This window comes from Colius striatus, chromosome 10 (genome assembly GCF_028858725.1).
Source record: "Colius striatus isolate bColStr4 chromosome 10, bColStr4.1.hap1, whole genome shotgun sequence".
Taxonomy (NCBI): Eukaryota; Metazoa; Chordata; class Aves; order Coliiformes; family Coliidae; genus Colius; species Colius striatus.
This window is the reverse complement of record NC_084768.1, coordinates 30884118-30908966: the sequence shown is the minus strand read 5'-3', so window position 1 is coordinate 30908966 and position 24849 is coordinate 30884118. Positions and strand designations below refer to the sequence as shown.

The following is a 24849-nucleotide window of genomic DNA, read 5'->3' as shown; positions in this document are numbered from 1 at the left end:
CAGTCCTGGTTGCTCAGGACCCCAAAAGCAGGACTGTGATTGAGCCACGCAGTCGGTGTCAAAGTTTGCCTTTATTTTTCCTTGGCAGCCCAATCCCTCCAACAAGCTGGCCATCATCCACATCCTGGGCCTGCTCTCCAACCTCTTCACCACCCTAGACATCAGCCACCACGACGATGACCATGAAAGCACCGAGGTCAAGAAACTGCCAGTGCAGCAAGGACCCAACCCAGTGAGTGGAGTGGTAGCTTGATGCTCTTTGCCACAGCCTGGCCAAAGCCTCGCTATTCACTGCTGGTGCCAGGAGAGGGCAGTTCGTGGGCAATGCAGTGTGCAGCATGAAGAGGGCAGTGCTGTGCATTCCAGCTAAACTCTGCTTTAGCTCAACCCACTGGTCCTGAGGCCGGCAGAGGTGACCTGCAGGATCAGTCTTGGCTGGGTGCTCCTCTGGAGGACAGCCAGGCGCTGTCTGCCAGCTGAGAGCTGTGCCTGGCTGCTGAAGAGGGGAGGAGGGTGGCAGTAGTGCCCAAAGGTTTGAGTCCAGGTCTTAAATCTCTCCTCCCCAGTGCCGTGGAGGCCGATTCTCTTCAATGACTCTCATTCCTTACAGGTTGTGGTGGTTCTGCAGCAAGTCTTCCAGCTCATACAGAAGGTTCTCAGCAAGTGGTTGAATGATGCCCAGGTGGTGGAGGTAACTGAGCTGCTCCTGCATGCAGCCTGCAGCTTTGGCTGTCCTTCCTGACCTGACTGGGGACAGCAAAGGGCAGGCTCTGGGCATGCCCTGTGAGAGAGGTGTCTTGCTGGCTTGTCTGGACCAGCGCTGTGCCCTGTCACCACCAGCACCTGCCCGTTCCTGTCTGTCTCGTGCCCCTGTCGGCTTTGCCCCTCTCCAGTTACAGAGGCCCTGCCACGAGCAGGGAGATGGAGGATGTGGGTCTGCCAAGCCTGAGTTCCCTAAGAGGACAGCTCTGCTCTGACCTGGACCTGTGTCATCTGGTGTTTCTCCAGTTTGCTCAGTCCAGTAATGCCCACGTGCAGTGTCTCGCCAGCCACTTCCCTCTGGCCCCTGGGGACACTTCCTGATGGAGTGGGAAAGGTCTTTCCTGGTCTCTGAGAGCACCTTGTGCTGCAGAGCAGGGCACCAGTACCAGAACAGGCTTGAGCCCTCTGTCTGGCCGGTCCCTGTCCCCATTGCCAGCTCTTGTGTCCCCTGGGACCCATCCATCAAGCCCTGCCCCCAGGAGAGGTCTCCTGATGCCCATCGCTCACACAGTCCCTCTTCTCTCACAGTCTGTCTGTGCCATCTTTGAGAAGTCTGTGAAGACCCTCCTGGATGATTTTGCCCCCATGGTGCCTCAGCTGTGTGAGATGCTGGGGCAGATGTACAGCACTATCCCCCAGGCCTCTGCCATCGACCTCACCCGGCAGGTACGGGGCTGCACTCGGGGCCGGGGCTGCGCTGCCTGGGGAGCTGCAGGACTCGTAGCACCCTCAGTTCTTCTCTCTCTCTCTTGCAGCTGGTTCACATCTTTGCCCATGAGCCTGCCCACTTCCCTCCCATCAAGGCCCTCTTCTTGCTTGTTACCTCAGTCACGCTGACCCTCTTCCAGCAAGGTACGTGGGGTTAACCTTTCTTGGCGCTGGGGCTGTTGTCAGGCTGTTGCATGCATGGAGTCTGGAGGCGTCTTACCAGGAATGGCTGTTCTCACTCCTAGCTAAGCTAATGGGGCCATCTCTGTTTCTTGGACTCATCCCAACCCCTGGAAGGTGGGTACCTTCCCTGCAGGGCAGCAGAAGCAAGAAACCCCTCGGGGAGACTGTATTGCCTTCTGCAGCAGGGCTGGGCGTTGCGTGCTGCAAGGGGCGAGCTGGAGCTGCAGTCCTGCTTGGCAGGGAGGCTGTGTTCCCTGGGAGATCCTGGGGAGGGCTCCTCCGAGGGCCAGCGCTGCTTGTGGTGGCCAGGAGTCAAGCCCTCGCATGAGCAAGAGGATGTTTGTGTGTGTGTGTGTGTGTGTGTGAACATGTGGGAAACAACTGGCCACCGAGCCACGGCTGCGATGCTGAGGGTGCTGGCTGGCATCCTCCCGCAGGGCACGGGCCCCTCTTCGGCTCGCTGCCCGCTCTATGTAAAGTAAACTGGGTTAGGAGAGGCCCCTCTGCACCACAGCTCCCCTCAGCCTCTCGGTGACTTGCCCCAGGACAGGGACAAATGTATCTTGGAGCTGCTGGCTCTGGTCCTTCAGCACCTCAGTACGTGGTCCCCAAGGGGTCTTGTGCTTTGCTCACAGCCGGGTGCAGGGAAGGTTGGTGCTGTCCCCCAGTCCAAGGCTCAGAGCTCTTTAGTGAGGTGGGGGAAGCACGAGGACTCCTGCTTCCATCTTCTGGTCCAAGCAAATCCCACTCTGTTGAGGTGTGGCTGGGCTCAGTGGCGAGCAAGCCAGGCTTCCCAGGAGATCAGGACCCTGCTTCTGCCAGCAGCAGTGTGTGGATGTGTCTACGCTGAAACCCTCTGGGCTGGGCACCGGGCAGGTGTCTGCAGGAGGAGATGGGGGGAGGCAGAGCCCGAGCTGTGCCAACACTTGGACACGGTGTGCCCAGGGCTGTGCGCTCCCTCCCAGCCCGTGGATCCCTTGGGCAGGCAGCCCTGAGCAGGGCGAGCCCCTTCTGCTGAGCCCACGGGCGGCAGGAGAGGGGGGAATGCCCGACCCTGCAGGGGCCAAGACGAGTGTGCACAGTCAGATGCCAAGGTAGGGTGAGTGGTGCTGGTATGGAGCTCTCTAGGCACTGAGCTGCTCTCTCCCGGGAGGATGATGGAGGAGACCTCCGGAGGGTCCCGGACTCAGAGTCTCGGAGAGCATCAGGGAACAGGGTGGGAGGGTGACTGTGCCAGGGGCTCCTGAGCAGCTGGTGCTGATGACAAGCATGTGCACGCCTGAGCCCGGCCGGGCCTGTCAAGCGTTTGCTGAGGTGTTGTCGTTCACTTGCAGTTATCTTCCAGGACCAAACGGTGCTCTGAAGACACCCGCTCAGTCCCCACAGTGCAAAAGCCCTAATTCTCCTTGTGGAGATGGTGCCCAGCTAGCCCCTGCTCCTCCTCTTCCTCCCCAAGGACACGAAGATCTCCTCCTTGGCTCTGCAGCACCCAGGTGCTAGCTGGAGACCCTGGGGCTTCAGACCCTTTCCTTTGCAGTTTCTTTCTGTTCTTGGGTTCTCCAAGTTTCATGATTTTTTGTATGTTTTGTTTCTTTAACTTGCTTCAAGCTGCTCATGTTGCCCATCCCCTTCCCCACACACCCCTCCTCCCTTACACTCCTGTTTTCACTTGTAAATTCTTTCTGTATCACATAACTATATGATGTTGAGTTGCTGTTTGTATGATTTTTCTCTTAAGTTACATCTTTATTATATTTTAGGGCCCAGGGATCATCCTGATATTGTTGATTCATTTATGCAACTCCTGGCACAGGTGTGTTTTAGTTTCTTATTCATTCACTTTCTGTTCTCTCTCTTTCTCTTTTTAATTCAATTTAAACCTATTTTTAGCTTTCTGTTGACAACGTTTTTTTTTCCTTTTAGTTGAATATCGAGTTTCTCCATCTGTTTCCGTGGAAGTTGAAAACAAAACATTCTCCTTTAGTTCTGGGTTCGCACCATCCCCAGGGCAGTGCCCTCCTCCTCAGGGCAGCACCCCTCCTGCCTTGCCAAAGCGGCACACTAGGGGCTGCTGCCGCCGCCGCAGCCCTCGGCTCACAGACAGATTAGAGCGTTCAGTGGATGTTTTCCAACCCGTTTCCCTGCCCTGCGATGGGACTTGCCCCAGGGCCTCTGGGAGGAAGCCCCTGCCCGGGGTCTCAGGCTGCTGCTGGGGTCCGGCTCCGGGTGCTGCTGGTTTGCGGCGGCGCGGCTGCGGGTCGGCACGTGGTGGCACTGCTGGCGTGGTGGGCAGGCAGGGCCAGTGCCATGCTCTGTGTGTATGTGCACCTGTGGGGAGCCCAGCGTGCTCCTCAGCCCGCCGGGGCCCTCGAGGGACAAGTCCTGATGTACTCGCTGCCCCGATGCATCACTGGCATCTGCCCGGAGGGTGCCCGTGCTGCCTGTCGGTTTTTGCTCGGTTCCTGTAATGGTGAGACCCCCTAACCACGTGTGCAGGAACACCCACACAGGCAGCTGCCAGAGCTGTAGCCCTCCTGCCCTTGCCAGCAGCCTGGGAAGTGCCTGGCACGTGTGGGTGCTGTGACACGCATGAGTCTAGCAGGGGAGGAGGCTGCACCTCACACTCCTCCCCTCCAGGTAGGGTCCACTCCTCATGGGTATCACCTTGATGCCCAGATCCCGCTGAGACCCATCACGTCTCACGAGCTACATGGCAGCATTTTCTTCCCTGCTTCTCATCTTGAAGGAGGTGATGTAACCGAGGTTAGCAGAAGGCATTCACAGCTTTTGCCAGTGCTGGTTGTGGAAGCTGTGACTTTTTTGTTTGAAATATGATGGAATATAAATGGGGTCTGTGTCATGGAGGTGCCCTCCCCAGCAGCTCAGTGCTGGCAGGACCTCGGCTCGAGCACTGTGCCCTGTTTGGGGCACGTTTCTGTAGATACAGACCAGACAGCAGAGCAAAGCAGCTGTGAAGATAACCACCTTGCACACATGGTGAGGAGGAAAGGCTGATGGGAGTCTGAGGAGCTGTGTGAGTCTTGGGGTGTGTAAAAGCTAAATGTCCCCATTGTAGGTTAAAACCTCTTTTCTGTCCTTGAGTGGAACAAAGAGTAATGGGAGGAAATCGTGGAAAAGGATCCACGTCAGGCAGCAGGAGCTCTTTCTGAGAGTGTGGGAAAGCACTGCAAGGTCACTCAGGGAGCTGCCATCACTTGGAGGGCTTGAAAGGACTCAAAAAGCCTGTTGCTCTTGGAGGACAGGTAAAGGTGATCCTGCCAGGGAAGCAGGGCATTGGATGACCCTGAGATGCACTTCCAAGGCTATTTGTCGTTTCTTTGGAAGATGCTGAGTTTCTCTTTGGCTCAGGGTCCTTCTGTGTGTCTGGACATGGCACATTTGTGCTTCCTTGGAGAGAAAAGTGCAGCTGTGTTGCACTTCCATAGGGTGTGCTGTGAGAGCATCCACCACCCCTCTGGGCTGTGGGGAAGCTGTTAGACCACGTGCAGGGAGTGCTGGGGCAACGTGCTGGCAACCTGGCCTGCTCTCCAGTGTGCCCACCTGCAGATAGCCTGTGGCTGCTCCATCTGGGATCACTGCAAGACACCTGATGTGCTGCTGCCAGCTTACCACCACCCACTCAAGATCTAATGTTTTCCTGGGCTCTGTGTTCCAGCAACCCTACGGAGACCAAAAGATCCCCTCCCCGTCCTCTCTCCTCATGTGTGGGACTTGGTCCTTTCCTCTTCTTCTTTGGCCTGCCCTTCTTCCCAGACTGATGATCTGGCAAGGTGCTTTGAAACCCAAGAAATGGCTTTTGCCATCCCTGCTTGGCTCCTTGCCCTCAGAACTCTAAGCTGTCTGATGGCAGGGGTGGGTCTGGCCTGTCCTCTTGATGAGGACCGTGCTCTGCGGTGATGATGTTGAGCATTTGTAGATTCAAGGACTGGAGTCAGAGAGAACTGCAGATGTCTTCGGGTCTGATTTTCATGTGGTTGAGGACTGTGTTTTCATCCCAGCACGCTCTGCCTGCAGAGCCCTTGGCAAGCCCTGCAGCTTCCAGAGCAGCAGTGAGTTTGGACCCAAGAGTGCATCAAAGTGGAGACTTCCCCACTTCCCTGACCGTCTGCTCCCGTGGTTGAGGGGAACATCCATCACCTTGATGGGAGTATCATCTTCTCTGCTTCAAATTGGTCTGGCCTCTGCTTGCCATGTTTTTATCCTCTCTCTTTCTGCCAGCAAGAATCAGTCCTAGCTTCTGATAACTCAGAAGCAGCTCCTACCTCCTGATATTCTACCTCCTGGACATTCTTCAAGAAGGAAATCTTAAAGGTGCAGGATCGAGCTGTTCCCATGTGCAGGAAGATGAGCTGGTGGGGCAGAAGGCCTTCCTGGCTGAACAGGGAGGTTCTGCTGGAGCTCAGGAGGAAGAAGAGAATCTACAGTCTTTGGAAGAAGGTGTGAGGCAGCCCAGGAGAACTACAAGGATGTTGTGAGGTCATGTAGGGAGAAAATTAGAAGGACTGAGGCTCAGCTTGAACTTAAGCTGGCCTCTACTGTAAAAGACAATCAGAAATCTTTCTACAAATATGTTAGCCACAAAAGGAGGGTAAAGGGAATCTTCCCTCTTTAATGGATGAAAGGGGAAACTTAGTGAACAAGGATGAGGAAAAGGCTGAGGTTGCCTTCTTTGCCCCAGTCTTCAATGGTAAAAGCAGCTCTTCCCTGGGCAGCTGTCCACCTGAGTCAGAAGACAGGGACAGGGACAGAATGAAGCCCCCTTAGTCCAAGTTGATGGCACACAAGTTGATGGGGCCAGACAGAATCCAGCTGAGGGAGCTGGTGGAAGTGCTTGCTGAGCCACTCTCCATCATCTACCAGAAGCTCTGGCTCACCCGGGAGATCCCAGAGAGCAGGAGGATGGCAAATGTGACACCCATCGACAAGAAGAGTCGGAAGGAGGATCCTGGGAACTACAGACCTGTCAGCCTGACCTCGGTGCTGAGGAAAGTTATGGAACAGATTATCCTGAGCATCATCCTGAGGCACATACAGGAAACCCAAGGGTTCAGGCCCAGCCAGCATGGCTTTAGGAAGGGCAGGTCCTCTTTGACCAATCTGATCTCCTTCTATGACAAGGTGATGTGCTTAGTGGATTAGGTAAAGGCTGTGGATGTGTCTACCTGGACTTTAGTCAGACCTTTGACACAGTCTCCCACAGCACCCTCCTGGAGAAACTGGCTGCCCGTGGCTTGGATGGACCTGCTCTGAGACAGGTGGGAAACTGGCTGGATGGCTGGACCTGGAGAGCGGTGGTAATGGAGTTAAATCCAGTTGGCAGCCAGTCACCAGTGGTATTCCCCAGGGCTCAGTGCTGGGGCCTGTTTTGTTTAACATCTGGATTGAGCACACCCTCAGGAGATGTGCAGATGACACCAAGCTGGGTGGGAACATAGATCTGCTTGAGGGAGGAAAGGCCTTTCAGAGGCACCTGGATGGGCTGGAGCGATGGGCCAAGGCCAATTGCATGAGGTTCAACAAGGCCGAGTGCTGGGTCCTGCACTTGGCCCACAACAAGCCCAGGCAATGCTACAGGCTTGAGGCAGAGGGGCTGGAAAGCTGCCAGGCAGAGGGACCTGGGGGTTTTAATTGACAGAGGCTGAACATGAGCCAGCAGTGTGCCCAGGTGGCCAAGAAGCCCAAGGGCACCCTGGCTTGTATCTGAAACAGTGGGACCAGCAGGGCCAAGGAAGTGATTGTCCCCCTGTTCTCATCACTGATGAGGCTGTACCTCAAATGCTGTGTTCAGTTCTGGGCTTCTCACTACCAGAAGGACATTGAGGTGTTGGAGCATGTCCAGAGATGGGCAACAAAGCTGGTGAAGGCCGATGAAGGAGCTGGGGATGTTTAGCCTAGAGCAGAGGAGGCTGAGAGGAGACGTGATCGCCCTCCACAACCACCCAAAGGGGAGTTGCAGTGAGGTAGGGATCAATCCCTTCTCCCTAGTAAGGAATGACAGGACACAGTGAAATGGGAGAGGTTTAGATTAGACATCAGGAAGAACTTTTTTGCTGAGATGGTTGTCAGACACTGTCCCAGGCTGCCCAGGGAGGTGGTGGAGTCCCCATCCTTGGAGACATTGAAGAGACACGTAGCTGAGGTGCTGAGGGATATGGTTTAGTTTAGTGATGGATCTGGCAGTGTGAGATTAGTGGCTGGACTCGATGATCTTAAAGGTCTTTTCCAACCCTAATGATTCTATGTGCACATCAGCCCTCAGGCACCAGCTCCCAGGGAGCCATCTCTCTGTGTGACAGGATTTCAGTTGACTTTACAGTGTGTGTATTTGGGCTTGGTTGCAGTCCATGACACTGCCCACTTCGTGCAGCTGCTTGTTTTGCCACCACAACTGGCAATCCACTCATGATGGCTGGCTGAAACCAAATGTCTTACAGGTGGCAGAGACCCTGGAGTTATTGTTACTACTCAAAGATTAGTGTTAAATAGCCAGTCTGCTCTGAGCAGTGCTGACAGCCTTTGCAGTGAGATGTGCCCTCAGCTGCTCCACTCCTGGTGTGCTGGGAGCTGTTGCCATGCCTGAGCCTGAGCTGGTTGGGCTTGGTGATCTTAAAGGTCTTTTCCAAGTGACAGGACGCTGTGACTCTGTGTTGGCAAAACCAGGCACATTCTGGTGCTTGGGAGCTCTCCCGCTCCCTGGCCAGCAGGTATCACTCTTGTGCGTGCTCCTAGCTGCAGGTAGGATTTTGGGGCTCTCCTCTGTCTCCCCAACAGGTCTGCAGGCATGGCCACCTGCACCTGGCAGGGCTCCAGACCTTGGGAGTGCTGTGGTGACCTCCCCTGGCTGGCAGCCCCGGGGCACACAGGGTGAATGAGGCCTCGCTGGGCAGAAGATGCAAGACTGAGCTTCTGTCCTTTACTACTCTGTCCTGGGCTGGCCCAGGCTGCACACAGCAGTCCTTGAGCTCTCCATTCATCCTGCTCCAGCCAGAGTCACAGCCCCATGGAGGACGTGGGGCTCGGTATCCCCTGACCCCAGGAGGCAGGGCTGACTGCTCCTGCCTAACTGAGCTTGTGTGCCCTTCCCAAAGCTGGAGCCTCTGCTCTGGCAGGCATGTGGTCTGGGAAGAGGCAGTGGTGCTGGGCACGAGGGCTTGACCTGTGTGTTCTGAAGAGCTGCAGGGGCTGGCCATGCAGGCCCTACTGTTCCCTGTCTGCTGGAGGAGTGGGGTTCAGTGTCCCTGCCTCTGAAGAGCTGGGTCCAGAAGAAGAGCCTGCTCTGAAGATCTGTATGGGTGTCTCCCAGCTGCCATGGAAAAGAACCTGACATCCTTTCTGTGCCAAACTACAGGACAACCCTCATCAGAAAGCCAGTGCCTGCCTCTGCAGTGGCTGCTGCAGCAGGCATAGGGGGCATTTGAAAGCATTTTAAGACCTGTCCCCATCCCACAGTTTGTGAGCAGAGCTGCTTTGGCAGGAGACAGGGAAGACAGGCTGGCAGGAGTAGGCTGGAGCAGGGTTCCTGGTACTGGGAAAGAGCAGCTGGACCTAGCTGCTGCTGCTTGCTAACTGGAGAAACTCCACACAACCCCATCTCCTGGTGGTAAAAAGCATCTCTGTCTGCATTAGACATGTGCCCAGACTGGGCATGCAGTCTGCACTCCGTTTGTGGAGGTGTCCTAGGGGAAGGAGCCATCCCAGTATTGGTATGGTTTCCCCCATGGCACTGAGGGAGTGAGAAGCAGATGCTTAAGCAGGAGAGTGTGAGGGGCTCTGCCTGTCATGGGTATGATTTGGCTGGAGAAGCACCCTGTGGGTAAGTGGCAACCTGGGCAGGTTGGAGGGCTCTTGTGCCAGCTGAGTGCACAGAGCTCAGGTTAAAACCAGCCCCTTGGGTGGAGGAACCTGGAGCTGGGTGGTATCGTGGGAGCCAGCTGCCTTCCAGTAGGATGCTGCTGGGAGAGGCTCATGTTCACCACAGCAGGGCTTGTCTCCCAGGGCTAAAGCTACACTGTCTCTTGCAAAACTTGTCTGGTTATGGGGCTGACTAGATGACAGCAGCCACAAGGGGATGTGGTTCTAAACCATTCCCCAGCCACTAGCCAGCCCTCTAATGGCAGTGCTTGTGCATCAGGAGGGATGCTGCATGGTCTGTCTCCGTGCACACACAGGTATAACGTTGCCCCTGGTCACCCTTGTGAAGGTATCTGCTTGTATGTAGCAGGGGAGCAAGTCCCTGCAGTTGTGCCATCTCTGCCTAGTAGAGCCATGCCTTCTGTGCCCAAACCCAAGTCCTCTCTTGCATTGTGTGATATGAAGCATCAGAAAGGACAGAGGAAACTTGCTCCTCAGCTTCCTCATTTCCAGCATATGGTCTCTGCTCTGGGCAGATGGCTGTGGGCTTTCCCTGGAGCAGAAGGGGTGGGAACCAAGTCTGTTTTGCTCTGAGACCATGGCTGTGGGCAGGTGGCTGTGTGTCCTGAGTGCTGCTGGCTGAAACCTGTCCCTGCATTTATCCCTGGGAGCAGGCTCGGAGGGCTGCAGTGGCCCTGCACACAGTTCAGCCCAGGGGCTGCCTGGCCTGGTAACCTGCTGTCCCAGCTGCAGGCAGAGAGCAGGGCCACTCCAGTGCCTTGGCTGCCACCCCTGGTGTTGCAGTGACAGTGGGGCAAGAGGCATGGCTGCCCTCCCCAGTGCTGGTCAGGGCAGAGACACAGTCACCCTACACAGCAGGGCTCACCGTGGCAGAAACCCTTCACACAGAGTAGAAGGTGCAGGCTGAAACATTTGCAGGGGGACCAAGCCACTGCAGGAGGTGGCCCAGCTCGGTGTGTCCCCAGCAGCACCTGACCTACACAGAGGCTGATGGGATCGCTGTGCTGCAGGGAAAGAAAAAGCAAAGCTCTTTTTGATCTCAGACTTGCTGCTCAGGGACTGCTGAGCAATGTTGGCGTCTCGATGGCATCTGTGCCTTGCTGGTCCACTCTGGGGTTACTGCTCAAGCCAGTTACTGTCATCCCAGGGGTGCCAGCGTCTTCGAGAGGAGAGGAGCAAAGCACACAGGTGGCTGTTCCCTGCCCAGCCCTGCGTGGCTGCCCGTGTCCCGGGAGCACTGCCGCTACCTGGCCTGCTCCAGGGGGACAGGAATCTTCTGTCCCATCTCTGTGTCCAAGCGTTGGTGTGTGCACCACCATGGCATCTGTCCTCAGGTCCTGGGACCAGCACTCCCTGAGCATAGCAAACTGCCTGGCTGGCTGACCGAGGTTTTCTTGGGGGGGGAAAGTGCCGGTTTCCTGCTGTGCTATGTGAATCTGCCCTTTACTGTGGATGTGCCCAGGTAAGTGTGTGTCCAGGCAGAGGCTGGCTGGGGCACTGGGTTCCTCGGAGGCTTCCTGACTGCCTCTGCAGCGCTGGGCTTATGCTGCGTGTCTGTGTGCCTTGCAGGCTCTGAAAAGGAAGCCGGACCTCTTCCTGTGTAGCAACCTGGATGTCAAAGCAGTGTTTCAGTGTGGTGAGTACCGTGGGCACGGGCTCCAAGTGGCTGTGCAGAGAAGCCAGCCTGCTCCTGCACAGCTGGGCACAGACCAGATGGAGGCTGGGGGGCCACAGGGTGGTTTAGGGACGACGTGTGGGGAGGGTTCTGGCTGCTCACCTGTGTGATTTCTGCTCACAGGTGTCCTTTCACTCAAGTTCCCCGAGGCCCCAACGGTCAAAGCATCCTGTGGCTTTTTTGTGAGTACGGTGGCGCCGGGAGCTGGGAGGGCAGGAGGAGGGCTGCAGGCAAGGGCTGCGGCGCTGAGCAGCCGGGCCGTGTGTTGCAGACCGAGCTGCTGCCTCGCTGCGGGGAGATCGCCCCCGTGGGACAGGTCGTGCATGAGAACGGCAAAGTGCTGCTGCAGGCGGTGCTGGAGGTGAGGCAGCGGCACCGCGGCTCTGTTCCCTAGCGGGCAGAGCGGGGCCGGCGGCTCAGCGGGGTCTGTGTGTCCCCCTCTGCGGCAGGGTGTCGGCGGCCAGGCTTCCCGCAGCCTCATGGATCACTTTGCAGAGATCCTCTTTGCCTTGAACAAGCACTGCTTCAGCTACCTGAGCGTCTGGATCAAGGAGGCCATGCAGCAGGACGGCTTCCCGTCCGCCCGCGTCAGCCCCGAGCAGAAGGAGACCTTCAGCCAGCAGATCCTCAGGTCAGTGCAGCCCTCCCCGCGCTGGCTCTGCCCCACAGCCCCTGGGGACCGCCCCCAAACCCCTGCTGCGTCCTTCACGGCTTTCCTCTCCTCTCTCCGTCTTAGCAGAGAGCGTGTGAACAAGCGGCGAGTGAAGGAGATGGTGAAGGAGTTCACGCTGCTGTGCCGAGGGCTGCACGGCACAGAGTACACGGCAGACTACTGAGCACCTGGCCAGGACCGTGGACAATTTGCCCGGACCAGCTCTTCCCCCAAAGGAAGCCCCCCCGTGCCCCTCACCCCGCCCTGCCCTGCTGCAGTACGGCTCGTAGAATAACCCTCCACCTAGAATTAACCCACCCGGGACACTCCTCAGCTAGATTTGGTGGCCGCATCTTGGTGTCAGCATCTTTTGTTTCCCCTAGCATGCTCCCCCCTCGCAGGGGGACGGGACGGGAGTGCCGGCTGCAGGAGGCGGCAGCGGGGCGGGGGAAGCCGGGGCGGGGCTGCCCGGCGGGGGCTGCCCTGTGCCTGGGCTCCCGGCCCCTCGCCGAGGCGGGAGGCTGCCCCTATGCCCGCGGCAGCGGCTGGCTGGGCGGGGGGGCGAGCCCCCTGCCCCTTTGTACGTGTGTGGTTGGGAGGGGGGAGGCCCTGCACCTCATTATATTAAGAATATTTCTATGTTGTGCGTGTCGTTATTGCGGTGCCTGGACTTTGCCTGCCCCTTGCCTCTCAGGAAAAGGCTGGTGGTAGGGCTTACATCGAGGCTGAGATGCCTCAAAGCCTCCCTTGCCCCTCCTGGCTTTGGGAGGGATGCCAGAAACCAGTCCCTATCCAGCACAGAACAGCTCCTGCAGCAGCGTCCTGCCCCCTGTGACAGGAGCCAGACACCCTCCCTGTGGCACAGGAGGTACATGTCCCACTGCTGGTCATCAGAGCAGGCGAGGGGCTGCTCAAGCTCAGAGCCCTCTGTCCTTTGCCTTGGACATCACCCCAGCCCAGCCTGTAAATGTGCTTCCATTTGCAGGGGAGGGATCAGTTCTGGTTTCTGCTCTCTCAGGTTGGCTGTAGCCAATATCCAGGGCTGCACTTCTCGGCCCACATTTTGTTCTAGAAGATGATTCACTCACAAGTCCTTTTCAGTTCAGCTTTAGTTAGCAGCAGCAGCAGCCCACGAAAGCCTCAAGTCCCAGCACTGGCAACTGGTGCAAACCTGTGACCTCTCTGTGTAGGGCCAAAGCGGCCCCAGGCTGGGGAGCCCATTGAGGCTGGGTCTGGGCCCAGCGCCTGTCTCGGCCCTGCTGCTGCCCAGCCCGTGAACCCTGGGGTGCCGTGGGCATCCCCACACACACACATGCAGCTCCTGCTCCCCACCACAGCACCACTGATTCAGAGCCACATCCAGGGCATGGACAGATGGCGGCAGGTCTGGTCCCTCTTGAGCCCCTAACGAGCCCAACAGGCTGTGGCCCTGCTCCTGGCTGGGTGCCCAGGGCTGCTGCATCAGGGCTGCTCACACCCTTCCTCCTCGTAGGCAATGGCAATCCCTCGTCTGCCCTGCACGGCCTTGGAGACAGGCGTCTGCCCCAGCTGCTGCTCCAGGCCCCGCCAGCTGCGGGACTCGAGGAAGGAGGCTGGGGAGAGACAGAGGGAAGGGTTAGTGGGAACCTGCTTCGGCAGGGGGTTGGGCTGGACGATCCCTAGAGATCCCTTCCAACCCCTCCCCCTCAATCTGTGAGTCTATGAAACTGAAGGACAAACCAGCAGGGCTGATCTCTGCCAAGGTCTGGCTCTGGTCCCTGCGGGCCAGGGCAGTGCTGGGCGGCAGCGACGGGGCTGGAGGGCGGCAGAGGGCAGCACTGCGCATCCCCCCCGTGATCAGCGAGACGTCAGGAACGGCCTCTGCTGCGGGGACGGCGGGTGGGAGCTCAACGTGCGCGCAGGCACCTGCCGGGAGACGGCAACGTCAGCCTGGGGCTCACGGCTGCCCTGCGCAGAGGCGGGGCAAGCGTGGGCTCGGGCAGAGCAGCAGGGCAGGCGTGCACACGGCAAGGGTGGCAGGCAGCTGCCTTCCAGCTCTCACCTGGCAGCAGGTCTCGGAAGTCAGTGAGGTAGCTCCCTGTCCACTGACGGGCCGGGTTGCAGGCCAGCTCCAGCTCATAGGGAGTCACGACGGGCCGGTAGAAGTCGCTGGAGTCCAGCAGGGAGTTGTGAGCACAGGCCACCAGGACGAAGATGTCCACCTCCGGGAAGTTGGCCAGCTTGGCGGGGTTGGGCTTGCCCACGGCCAGCGTGTAGCTGCGCTTGCCAGCCCGGCGCACCAGCTCTCGGAGGCGCTGCAGCAGGGTCAGGTAGCCTGCCACGGCCAGCGTGCCCACCAGGATGCCCACCACACGGGCGTCCCGCGCCCGCTCCACCAGGTACAGGCGGCGCAGCAGGGCACGGTTGACGTTCAGGGTCTCGTGGCGGCCACAGGCGGTGCTGGGGTCGAAGGAGCTGAAGGGGCAGCGGTTCCAGGTGAGCATGAAGGCCGTGAGGGCCAAGCCCTCGGTTCCCACGTAGAACATGGCACAGTCCTGCAGCGCCTCCTCAGTCTCCAGTAAGAACTGGCGGCCAAATTGCCGCACCTCCCCCGGCAGCACGGGCCCGGGGGCGTCCCCGCACAGCACCCTGGAGAAAGTGACACGAGGGTACTCCGGGCACAACTGCTGCTCCAGCTCGCCTGGAGGGAGAAAGGAGTGAAAATGAAACACGGCCACAGACCTGTCCTGCAGAAGGTGGGACAGCAGATGAAGAGAGAGGAGAAGATGGGAATCAAGGCTGGGGCATGCCTGCCCGCTGCTGCCTCTCTGCCCCAGAGCACTCACCCATGGCATGGGCATAGACCACGTCGCTTAGCACCACCACGCGGCTCTGCCGGTCGGGGTAAAGGTCCCGGAAGGCCTCTGCACAACGCCCGACGTCCAGCGGCTGCTGCCCGAAGACGTGCAGCACCGGCAGCTTCCCGCAGGGGCTGAGGCAGGCCGGGCCGTAGTGCAGCACGGCCTCCGCACCCACGTGCTCGGCGGCCACTTCATCCACACAGCAGCTACGCGGAAGGCTCGGTGTCAGGCGGGCTCCGGCACCGCGGAGCTGCTCCTTCTCCCCGGCAGCCGCGGGCCCCGGCCCCGCGGGGCACAGCCCGGCTCCCGCCCGTGAGACGCCCGCCGCGGCCCCGCACCGACCTGCCGTACGTGGTGTCGCCCAGCACGTACATCTCGGCGCCGGTCGCCGCCTCCATCTCGGCCGCCACTGCCGCCGCGTCCGCCAGGAGCTCGTCGGGGAACTGGAGGGCGACCTGAAGGGGCCGGGAGTGAGGCGCCGGGAGGGGCGGCCCGCAGCCCCGGCCCCGCCGCAGCCCCGGCCCCGCTCACCTTGCGGAACCCGCCTGCCCGCACGAAGGCGGCGGCCCGGCCCATCTCGTAGAAGCCGCCGAGATCCCGTCGCGCCGCGGGTGCCGGTGCCACCTCCCGGCGGAGCGCGGCCTCCGCGGCGCTGCTGAAGGCTGTCGCCATGGCGCCCGGGCCGGGGGGGGCGGGACTGGCCGCCCACCAATGAGAACGCGGCACCGTCCTCCTCGCGCTAGGAAATCCCGCCCCTGGCCAGCGCAGCCTATCGCGTGTCAGGGCAGGGCGGAGCGGGGGACAGGCGCCCAATAGAAACAGGCGGCCGGCGCGGTGCTTTGTGGTCCGTGTAGTTCCCTGCGGGGCCAGCCAATAAGCGAGCGGGGTGGCGTCGCGCTGTTTCCGTTCAGGCGCTGCGGTTCCGGTCACGTGTCCCGCGCGGGTCAGGTGACGCGCCCGGTCGCGGCCGCCCCGTTCCGCTCCGGTCCCGTTTCAGTCCCGCTCCGGTGCCGCTCCGCTCCCGCTCCGGTGCCGCTCCGCTCCGTGCCGCCGCCATGACGGGGCTCGCGCTGCTCTACTCGGGCCTCGGCCTCGCTTTCTGGACCACCATGCTCGGCGTCGGTAAGCGGCGGGGCTGGGGGTACGGGCCGGGCCGGGCCGTGGGCGGAGGAGGCTTGGGGGGCACAGACGCGACAGGGCCGAGGGAGACAGAGGGAACGTTGTGTGCCAGGGCCGGGATGCGCGGCTGGGGCACTGAGGCAGGAGGGGCTGTGGATCGGCCGTGTGTCCCTGCCGGCCGTTCCCTCCCCTGGGGGGGGATGCCGTGGCGGGCAAAAGGCAGGCGGAGGGCACGGGGAGCGGCGTTGTCGGTGCCCGATGGCTGAGGCGCTCCCAGGCAGAAGCAGGAGGGCTGGCCCCTGGTTTGCCATCGCACCGGCAGCGTTTCTGGGCTTCCACCCCTACTCCTTCCTCGGGGGGCCGGGACCCCAGACGATTTCTGGTGTCCCTGGATGCACAGCTTTCAGCTCTCAGCCTGGCCGGCTTCAACGGGCACCTTGCCTCTGTGTGTGTATGAGCAGGAGGGTGCTGGTGTGGCTCAAGGGCTGTGTTTGGATCTGGTGGGTGAGGGGGGATAAAGGGGCAGGTGCCTGTCGTGTCAGTCTGTGACAGCTGATGTCTCCCTGGCAGAGGAGATCCTCCTCCTGCTTCACCAAGCTGTGAGGCATAAGGAAGTGGGCAAGTTTGTGTGGATGATGGCAGAGCTGGTGCGTGGCCACGTTGCAGCTTGTGACAGCCCAGGCTCTGCTGCTGATGGTGTTGGGCCCAGTGGTACTGAGGACAGATTTACTGCAGGAAGATTTTATGCTGGAGCTGCTGGCTATTTCCTCTTTCTGTGCAGAGTGACCAGGAAACAGGCAGAGGCTGGGGACTCCTTGGTTCCTGCCTTAGCATTGGAGTGAGGGGAAAGACCAAGTCAGAAGGGAAGAGTGTCTCACTCCCTCGTGTCTCCAGGGCCTGAGGAAGCCAGTGGTGGGCCCTGAGCTCCCTTTCTGGGCTCTGTGAATCATGCAGCTCATGCCAGTGCAGATGCAGTGCTGGGAACTTGAGGCCGTTGGAAAATCTCAATACGCTGAGCCCAGACACTCTGAGCTTCCCCTGCCCTGGTGCTTCTTGGTGAAGGCAGGAAGGGTCTCACTCTGCCTTTGGTGCACTGGTGTCTCTCTGTGCTTTCTCTCCTTGCCCTGAGCCCTGCTTTGGTGCTCTGGTCCTGCTGCCCTGGCTCTTCTGTGTCCTTGTGGCTGCCAGGGGAGAGCTCAAAGGGAGGCGTCCTTTGCCCTGTTTCTGTTGTACACAAATCCAAAGCCACACCTGTTCTTGAAGAAATGAAAGGTGCCCTGAGGATCTGCCCAGAGCTGGTCTTTACCAGCTGGTCTAAGCTCTTCTTTACCACTCCTGGGGAGTGGAGGCAGCTGGGGCTGGCTGGCACAGTTCCTGCTCTGCCAGCCAAGCACCAAAGCCAAAACACAAGTCACAGACCGACCAGGCCCAGCACCATAGAGATCATCCCTGAAGGTCACCAGGCACGTGGGCTGGGTTGTGGCCTCTCTCCGTGCTCCTGGGTGGCACAGTTCCTCATTTGTGTGTGGCTCTGCAGGGGAGAGGAGCACCACAGCTCTGCAGCTGGGAGGAGGGAGCAGCATTATTGCTTCCTGTGTTTGGGCAAAGCACGTTGCTGTCTTGCCACTCCCCCCACCCCGTGCCACCATGGAGGGGGAGCAGTGGGAGGTGTTCAGTGCCCTTTTTGCTGCTTTGAGGCATTTCAGAGCTCTTCTTGTTTCCTCCTTTGCCAGCCACATGCAGGCTCGGTGTCACACAGCGCTGGTTCTAGTCAGCGACGGCAGAGCCATCCCTTCACTCTATCTGGTGGTGAGCAGACAGTGCTGTACTGCCTGTGCTTATCTGTTTCTGAGGGCCAAGCCACCTTCTTTTCCAGCTGTACACTGGAAGCCACACAAAGAGCAAGAGTCTCTTCTGGCCTGCGGCTGTTTGCTGCTCACAAGCTCAGAGCAAAGCCAGGGAGCACTGGGAGTGTGGAACCACAGAATCAATGGGAGGGGGTTGGAAGGGCCTCTAGGGATTATCCAGTCCAAGCCTTTGCTGAAGCAGATTCCCCTCCTTCTGGTCACACAGGGACACATCCAGGCAAGTCTGGCAGCCTCCTGAGATAGCGGGGCAGGCTGTCCTTGTAACCCCTCCCTGGAAGGGAAGGGCTTGGCTGGATTCTCAGGTTCTCTCTCTCTGTGCTTGGGTGTCTCCTGCCTGCAGGGGGAGGCCAAGTGTCTCTGGGAATGGGGAAGCCTGGGGGAGATGCTCACTCACTTCTTGAGTGTCCACAGCTTTGGAAAGTGGGATGCTTGGGGGGTAGCTGCAGCTTCTGGTGTTGCTGGGCTCCTGGGGAGAGGCACAGATCCTGATGGGATGGTGGTGGAGCAGCCTGTGATGGTTAGTCTGGGCACAGCCTCGCTCCTCTTGCCTCCCCTGTGAGAGAGACAAGCCCACAGCTGGTCACTCACTGCTGTGTCTCTCCAGTGGAGCTGAGCTGGTGGCTGCTACGGATGGAGGCTGTGTTGGGGCAGGGGGCTGTGGCTTTGAGCCCCTGTAGCCCAGCAAGGTCAGGGAACAGTGACTCTTCTGAGCAAAGGCTGGGCTGGATCTGGGAGTGCTGCAGGTCCAGGCTGACTGGCCTGGGCTGACGTGGGAGAGCTGGGATGACTGGGGCAGGACTTTAGGATGGGAAGCACCATGCCCCACAGCTCTGCAGACCTGAGCCAGTCTTCCCAGTAACCCTCCTTCATGGTGTGCTGTGCTCCTGGGCCTCTGCCCTGGGGTTTCACGGATGGGGAGGAAACAGCAGCACCAGGCTGGTAGTTGGTGCCTGTCTGAAGGTTCACGTGTGTCTCTTGCTTTCCAGGGATATGCTACACAATATTTGACCTGGGCTTCCGCTTCGACGTGGCCTGGTGAGTTCCCAGTGGATACTGGCATCCTGAGGGCTGTGTGAGGAGGTGGGCACTGGGCAGTGCCTGCACAGAACAGCCTTTTTAGCAATGGGCAGTGGTCGTGGCACCACGGGAGCACGAGCCGCCATGGCTGGGACCTCTCCTCACTGTGAGGTGGGATGGATGAGCTCATGTCTGTGTGTGGCTGGCTCCATGTGGGGTCCTGGTGCAGCTCTCACCACCTTTCCCACCCCCTGTCCCAGCCCAGGCTTCTCTTTCACAGTGGGGATTGGGAGGAAGATCTCAGGCCGTGCAGGTGGGGGTCCTGCATTGCTGCCTGACAGAGAGAGCCTCACGTGTCCCACTGTCTGGCAGTGCCCAACCTAGTGGCTGCATGATTGGCTGTTTTGGGGCTGTGCACCGTGACTAGAGTGGCTCAGCCTGTGTGCTAACTCCGGGCACTTCTTCCTCTCCAGGTTCCTGACGGAGACCTCACCCTTCATGTGGTGCAACCTGGGCATTGGTCTGGCCATCTCCTTGTCTGTGGTGGGGGCTGCCTGGTGAGTGGGGCTGGCTCTTCAGCAGACTCCTGCTGTCTCACCTTGGTAGTTGTCTTCTGCAGGGGCAGAACAGTGCACATGCAGGAGTGTGGGGCTGTGTGGGTCACTGCAGCAGTGGGGCCAGGCTGCAGGGCTCCCAGGGGGTCTGGGCAGGCCACCCCACAAGCTGCAGCAGCACTGGGGAGGCAGGGATGTCCCCAGCTCTCTAGGAGCTGTAGCCCTGAGCCCAAGCTGTACATGGGTAGCTCTTTACTGGTGTAGATGGTGGAGCTTGGGACCACTTGAACCCTGGAGGTGGCCAGGCCAGGTCCACAGTGTCCCCCAGCTGTGTGTCCAATTCTTTGCTCAGCTGAAAGATCCTGGTTTCCCTATTGAATGCTTCTGTGAGTGCCAGACCCTCCACCAACCACCCTTGTCTGCCACAGGGGGATTTACATCACGGGCTCCAGCATCATCGGTGGTGGAGTCAAAGCCCCTCGGATCAAAACCAAGAACCTGGTCAGGTAAGTACAGGCCTGGGGTCAGTGCTCATGCTGTGCCTGAGCAGGGCAGGTCCCAGCCTGGGGCAGAGCTTCCTCTTCTATCTCTAGCTGGGTGCTGCTGGTACAATGTTCTTTCCTTGCTGGCTAATGATGCTCTTTGCTTTCAAAACAAAGAGCCTAAAGGAGCCAGAGTGCTGCTTTGAAGGTCACCGTGTGATAGCACTCGGTGAATGATCTCAGTGTGTTCAGAACAAACCCCCTGAGATGCCCCAAGTGAGGGTTCCCCTGGCCAGGCCTTGCACAGCCCTTCCCAGAGGAGCAGGAGGAGGCTGGCAGAGGGCAGAGTTCCCAGGCCTGTTTCCCACAGGGCTGTCACAGCTTACTTGGGTGGCACAGCACAGCCAACACCCAGCCTTTGTGACTAACAGCTCCCACTGGTATGAGAGGAAAGCAGTGAGTGGGCTGGACAGCCTCTGCCCTTGGGAGCAGAGGGGCAGGCTCAGCAGTGGCTCTGGAGGGGGCTGGCTGGCTGAACATCAAATGGTGGGGGCTGCTTGGGATGGGGCAGAGCCTGGGACACTGTGGTCAGACTCACACACTGCTCAGGCTTTGCCTTTCTCCCACAGCATCATTTTCTGCGAGGCTGTGGCCATCTATGGGATCATCATGGCAATTGTCATCAGTAACATGGCTGAGGTACGGGAGGGCCTGGACTGGCCTCGGGGCCACGCTGGGGATGGGCAGCTGGCCCTGGGCCACTGGTGGGAGTGGTGGCCCTGGGGACACTTTGGACACAATGTGGCACTGCGAGGTCCTGGGCTGGTACAGTGGGCCTTGTCCACACCCGAGGGTGGGTGAGTTGAGGGAGCACACACAGGGCAGGTGGCATGAAGCCACCCAGGGATGTGGGATCAGGACCAGCCATGGCCAAGATGAGGGATGGGTCCCTCTCCCAGAGACCACACAATCACTGTACCCCAGCCTGTGCTAACCCAGCCCTGTGCTCTCTCTTAGCCCTTCTCTGCAGTCACCCCAGAGGCGATTGGAGCCCGGAACTACCACGCAGGTGAGGATCTCCTGGGGGCCTGGCTGCCAGCCTTGCCACACACTCTGCCTTCTGGCCAGCACGTGGCCTGCCCCAGGTGTCTGAAGGACATGTGACTCTTCTGGCAAAAAGTGGCTTTTTAGTGACCTTCTGGAGGCCCTCCTGCACTGAGCAGCACTGCTCCTCTCTCGAGTGGCAGCAGGTTGCTGTCACCTACAGGCCTGGGGCTGAGACAAGAGAGCTGGAACTTGGCAGCTCTGGGTTTCCTGGCACCTCATGGCAGAGCTATGCTTCCATGCAGGTGGAAGTGGGTTACCCTCTGCTCTTCTCACAGGTTTCTCCATGTTTGGGGCTGGCCTGACCGTGGGGTTATGCAATCTCTTCTGCGGGGTCTGCGTGGGCATCGTGGGCAGCGGGGCTGCCCTGGCTGATGCCCAGAATGCCAGCCTCTTCGTCAAGATCCTCATCGTGGAGATCTTTGGCAGTGCCATTGGGCTGTTTGGGGTCATCGTGGCTATCCTGCAGGTACCTGCCTCCTGGGGCCACCAGGCTTATGTGCTCACAAGGGTGCTCTTCAGCTCCAGGGAGACACACTTGGGTGCCAGCACAACCCTCAGCATTGGGACGAGGGGGCTGCTTGCAGGATTTGAAGTGACATAGCTCTCCCCATGGCTCACTGTGCCTGTTTGCAGTAGCCTGAACTATTTTGCTCGCCATTCTGAACAGCTGTCACTGAGAATGTCATCTGAGGTGCACCCTGTGGGATGCTTGTGTCCTGTTAGTGGGGCTGATAAGCTGTCTGCAGCTCATGGGGTGCTTGGGTGGGACTGGGGTGCTGGGCTGGGATTTGTGAAGCATGGCCTAACCTCTCTTCTTTCTTTCCAGACATCTAAAGTAAAAATGGGCAACTGAGCTCTGTCCCACCCAGCCTGTTCCAGCCTGCCCCAGGAGGTGCTGTATATAGTTATTTAATGTTTCTATCCATGCCCGGTGCAGGAGCTGCCCTGGGGCAGGAGCTGGGTCTGGCTGGGAGAGCCTGTGACTCAGAAGAAACAAACTTCTCGTGTGAATCCTGCCCTGGTGGCCTGACCCAGCCCAGCCCCTGGGGCCCTGCTGCTGCTGCTGCCTGTCCCCAGTGTGTATAGAATCGACCACCAGTGCAATTCTGTGTCTGTGAAATAAATATGGTTCTTGTCCAAGGGTGCAGCTCTTCCTCTGCCCTGCGCCTGCCACAGAGGCTGGAGGAGAGCAAACGTTGAGTCAGGCTCAGCCCCTGCTGCACAGCTTCTCTGCTGCGCCTCTGGCAAAGCCCCTGTCTTGCTCCAGGAGCCTGGTGTGCTCCCTGGCTGGGGTTAACCCTGCTGCCTGCTCAGCCTGCCAGAGGCCTCCCTCCCTGGGCTGTGGGAACATGCAGCTCCACTTCACTGCCCAGAGCAGGTAGGAGGCTGCTGGTGCAGGCAGCTCCATGCTGCCTCTGCCAGGCTCCCACCAGTGCTGGCACGGCCCTGTGCCAGGCGTGCTGGAGGCACAGGCACAGGCTGCTTTGGGCCTTTCGGCTCCCAGCCAGGTAGTTTAGCACAGAGGGAGCATACACAGTATCTATGGCCCCATTGTGCAGCTGGGGAGCACCAGAAGGGCAGGGGAGCAAAGCTTTGGCCCCTTCCACAGCTGCCCTCCAGCCAGCAGCTCCTGTATGTGATGGCTTGCTGGGTGCCAAAGCTCTCCAGTCTGCAGTGCCACTCATCCCAGAGGGCCCTGGCAGAGGTCCTGGGGTGAGGATGCTCTGTGCTGGCTCTGCTCCCTTCTCTCTGCTGTGGTGAATGCAGCAGGGGGAAGTTGCCTGTGGCCAGTGTGGCCTGCAGCTCTGCTGCTGCTCAGGAGAAGGGAAGAAGAAGGTGCTTCTGCCTCCCCTCTCCCTGCAGAGAGGCTGGAGCTGATGCTTCTGGAGCCAATGCTGCCGTCTGCTGCATCCAGCACCGGGCACTCATCCTGCTGTACTGCCAGTACACCTTTGCAGGGGAAGGATCAATCCCTTGGTGCTGTGTCAGGGCAAATGCACACCTGGGGCTGCCCATCTCTTTTTGTCCCACCTGGATGCAACAGGCTGGGGCAGTTGGAGCAGGAGAAGGGTTCACACCTACTGAGTTTTGCCTTTGGACTATGGCAGCTGCTTCTGCAGGGCTTCTCCCAGCTCTGCTCCACGGGGTCCTGTGTGGCCTGGGACAGCACTGGGGTTTGGCCCTGAGTGCAGGAAGAAGACTGTTGCTCTTCTGCTACCTGTGCTGGCTGTCCACTGGGCTGGGACAGGCACTCTGCTTGCCCCAGGTAACAGGAGGCCCTGAGGGAAGGGTGGTAGGTGTGATCAGTTTTCCCCATGAGGACTGTACCCATGTCCTCTGGCATTGCTGCTGCTGGAGGGCCATCTGCTCTGACCCATACTGTATTTATGTACCAGCATGGGCTGGGGGAGAGCAGCTGCAGGAGAGGGACCTGGAAGAGCTGGGGACAGCAAGTCAAACATGAGCAGGGACGTGCCCTCGTGGCCAAGAAGGCCAACAGCATCCTGGGGTCCATTAAAAAGAAGAGTGTGGGCAGCAGGTCAAGGGAGGTTCTGCTCCCACTGCTCTGCCCTGCTGAGGCCTCATCTGGAGTCCTGTGTCCAGTTCTGGGCTCCTCAGCTCAAGAGGGACAGGGAAGTGCTGGAGAGAGGCCAGTGCAGGGCCACCAAGATGCTCAGAGGAATAGAGCATCTTTCATATGATGAAAGGCTGTGGGAACTGGGGCTGTTTAGTCTGGAGGAGACTGAGGGAGAACCTCATTGACACAAATATCTACATGGTGGGTGCCAGGAGGTTGGGACATCCCTTTTTTCTATAGTAGCCAGCAACAGGACTGGGGGTAATGGAGAGGAGCTGGAACACAAAGAGTTCTACTTAAACACAAGGAGAAACTCCTTTGCTGACGAGGTGAGGGAGCCCTGGCCCAGGCTGCCCAGGGAGGGTGTGAAGGCTCCTTCTCTGGAGGTTTTCCAACCCGCCTGGACATGTTCCTGTGTGACCTGATCTAGGTGAACCTGCTTCTGCAGGGGGTTGGACTGGATGAGCTCTAAAGGTTTATTCCAACCTTGACCATTCTATGCTAAACTTGTGGGGCTGCGTTCAGGAAGGAGATGCCTGTGGTTGAGAACCTGTGCTGGTGCTAGAGAAGCTGCTGTGTGGGTTAGTCATCTTCATGGTTAACAACTGTCTTGAAAGACTCACCCACTTGTCTCTCACAGATGAGTCCGTCCCAGCCCAGCCCTGCCCTGCCATACCTGGACAGAAATCCATCCACTGTTAGGAATCTCTGCAAGGTGCTTTTCTGCCCTCCAGATCCCTTCGTTTATCACAGCTTTAGCAGAAGAGGCTCAGGACTTGCCCACAGATCCTTTGAGAGGGCACGAGGCTCACCAGGGCTTGTCTCACGGCAGCCAGGGCGGCCTCTGGGCTGCCTCCTGCAGCCAGCAGTGTGTGAGGCGAGGTGAGCACGCCCTGCGTTGCCTTGTTCCAGTTGCATGCACTTGGCTTCTAGGACTTGGGTGTGCTAAATACCTGCTGCTCACACAAGGAGAAAAAGCTGAAGTGGGGCTGCAGTGTCTTCTGCCTTGTCTCATTTAGGTGCAGCAGGAGTTGAAAGATGATTTGGTGACTGTAAGTACTCGGGAGGGGAAGTGCCACGTGCTGATGAGCCGAACCAGGGGCTGGAGGCAGAAATTGGATGGCTTTCAGCTGGGCTTGCTTGCAGGGGTGGAGTGGGGCCTGGCTGTTTGGGTGATACTCAGGTCTCTGCTGTAAGGTTGCCTGCTGAAAGGGAGCTGCTGTGGGGCAGATGGAAGCCCTCGCTCAGCTGAGCAGCCAGCGTAGGGCATGGAGAGGCGCCTCGAGGCTGTTCACCATGGGCTCAAACGCTGTGGGGTTGCTGGCAAGAGGGGAAAGGCTGCGGCCGGTGCAAGAACCGCTCATCGTGGGCTGAGCTGCAGGTGGGACCAGCCCAGGAGCCTTCGGTGGGG

The 24849-nt window shown here is 59.2% G+C and overlaps 3 protein-coding genes across 5 annotated transcripts in view; 2 read left to right on the top strand and 1 right to left on the bottom strand.

Moving 5' to 3' along the window:
* Positions 1-12512, top strand: part of IPO13 (importin 13) — a 32429-nt gene extending 19917 nt beyond the window's left edge. The window contains exons 11-20 of one of the 3 annotated variants that reach the window (XM_062003227.1): positions 89-232; positions 611-691; positions 1291-1428; positions 1518-1614; positions 3414-3466; positions 11116-11182; positions 11345-11403; positions 11493-11582; positions 11671-11852; positions 11958-12512. In XM_062003227.1, the coding sequence (XP_061859211.1) occupies positions 89-232; positions 611-691; positions 1291-1428; positions 1518-1614; positions 3414-3466; positions 11116-11182; positions 11345-11403; positions 11493-11582; positions 11671-11852; positions 11958-12057 (1011 nt within the window). In that variant the 3' untranslated portion in view covers positions 12058-12512. Of the gene's footprint in view, positions 1-88; positions 233-610; positions 692-1290; positions 1429-1517; positions 1615-3413; positions 3467-11115; positions 11183-11344; positions 11404-11492; positions 11583-11670; positions 11853-11957 lie in introns of those variants that run through there. The other 2 variants (XM_062003228.1, XM_062003229.1) reach the window with 2 other exon arrangements.
* A 452-nt stretch (positions 12513-12964) lies between these two features.
* DPH2 (diphthamide biosynthesis 2) lies at positions 12965-15400 on the bottom strand. Its single transcript, XM_062004059.1, has 6 exons — positions 15245-15400; positions 15056-15168; positions 14699-14919; positions 13915-14553; positions 13593-13778; positions 12965-13465 (listed from the first exon to the last, which is right to left on the bottom strand). Exons 1-6 carry the CDS (start codon positions 15383-15385, stop codon positions 13335-13337), a joined length of 1431 nt encoding a protein of 476 aa, XP_061860043.1. The 5' UTR covers positions 15386-15400; the 3' UTR covers positions 12965-13334.
* A 244-nt stretch (positions 15401-15644) lies between these two features.
* On the top strand, positions 15645-22000 carry ATP6V0B (ATPase H+ transporting V0 subunit b). Its single transcript, XM_062004061.1, has 8 exons — positions 15645-15835; positions 18687-18735; positions 19191-19274; positions 19700-19777; positions 20383-20452; positions 20771-20822; positions 21136-21326; positions 21687-22000. The coding sequence occupies exons 1-8, from the start codon at positions 15769-15771 to the stop codon at positions 21711-21713; spliced, it is 618 nt and encodes a 205-aa protein (XP_061860045.1). The 5' UTR covers positions 15645-15768; the 3' UTR covers positions 21714-22000.
* The last annotated feature ends 2849 nt before the right edge of the window (positions 22001-24849 follow it).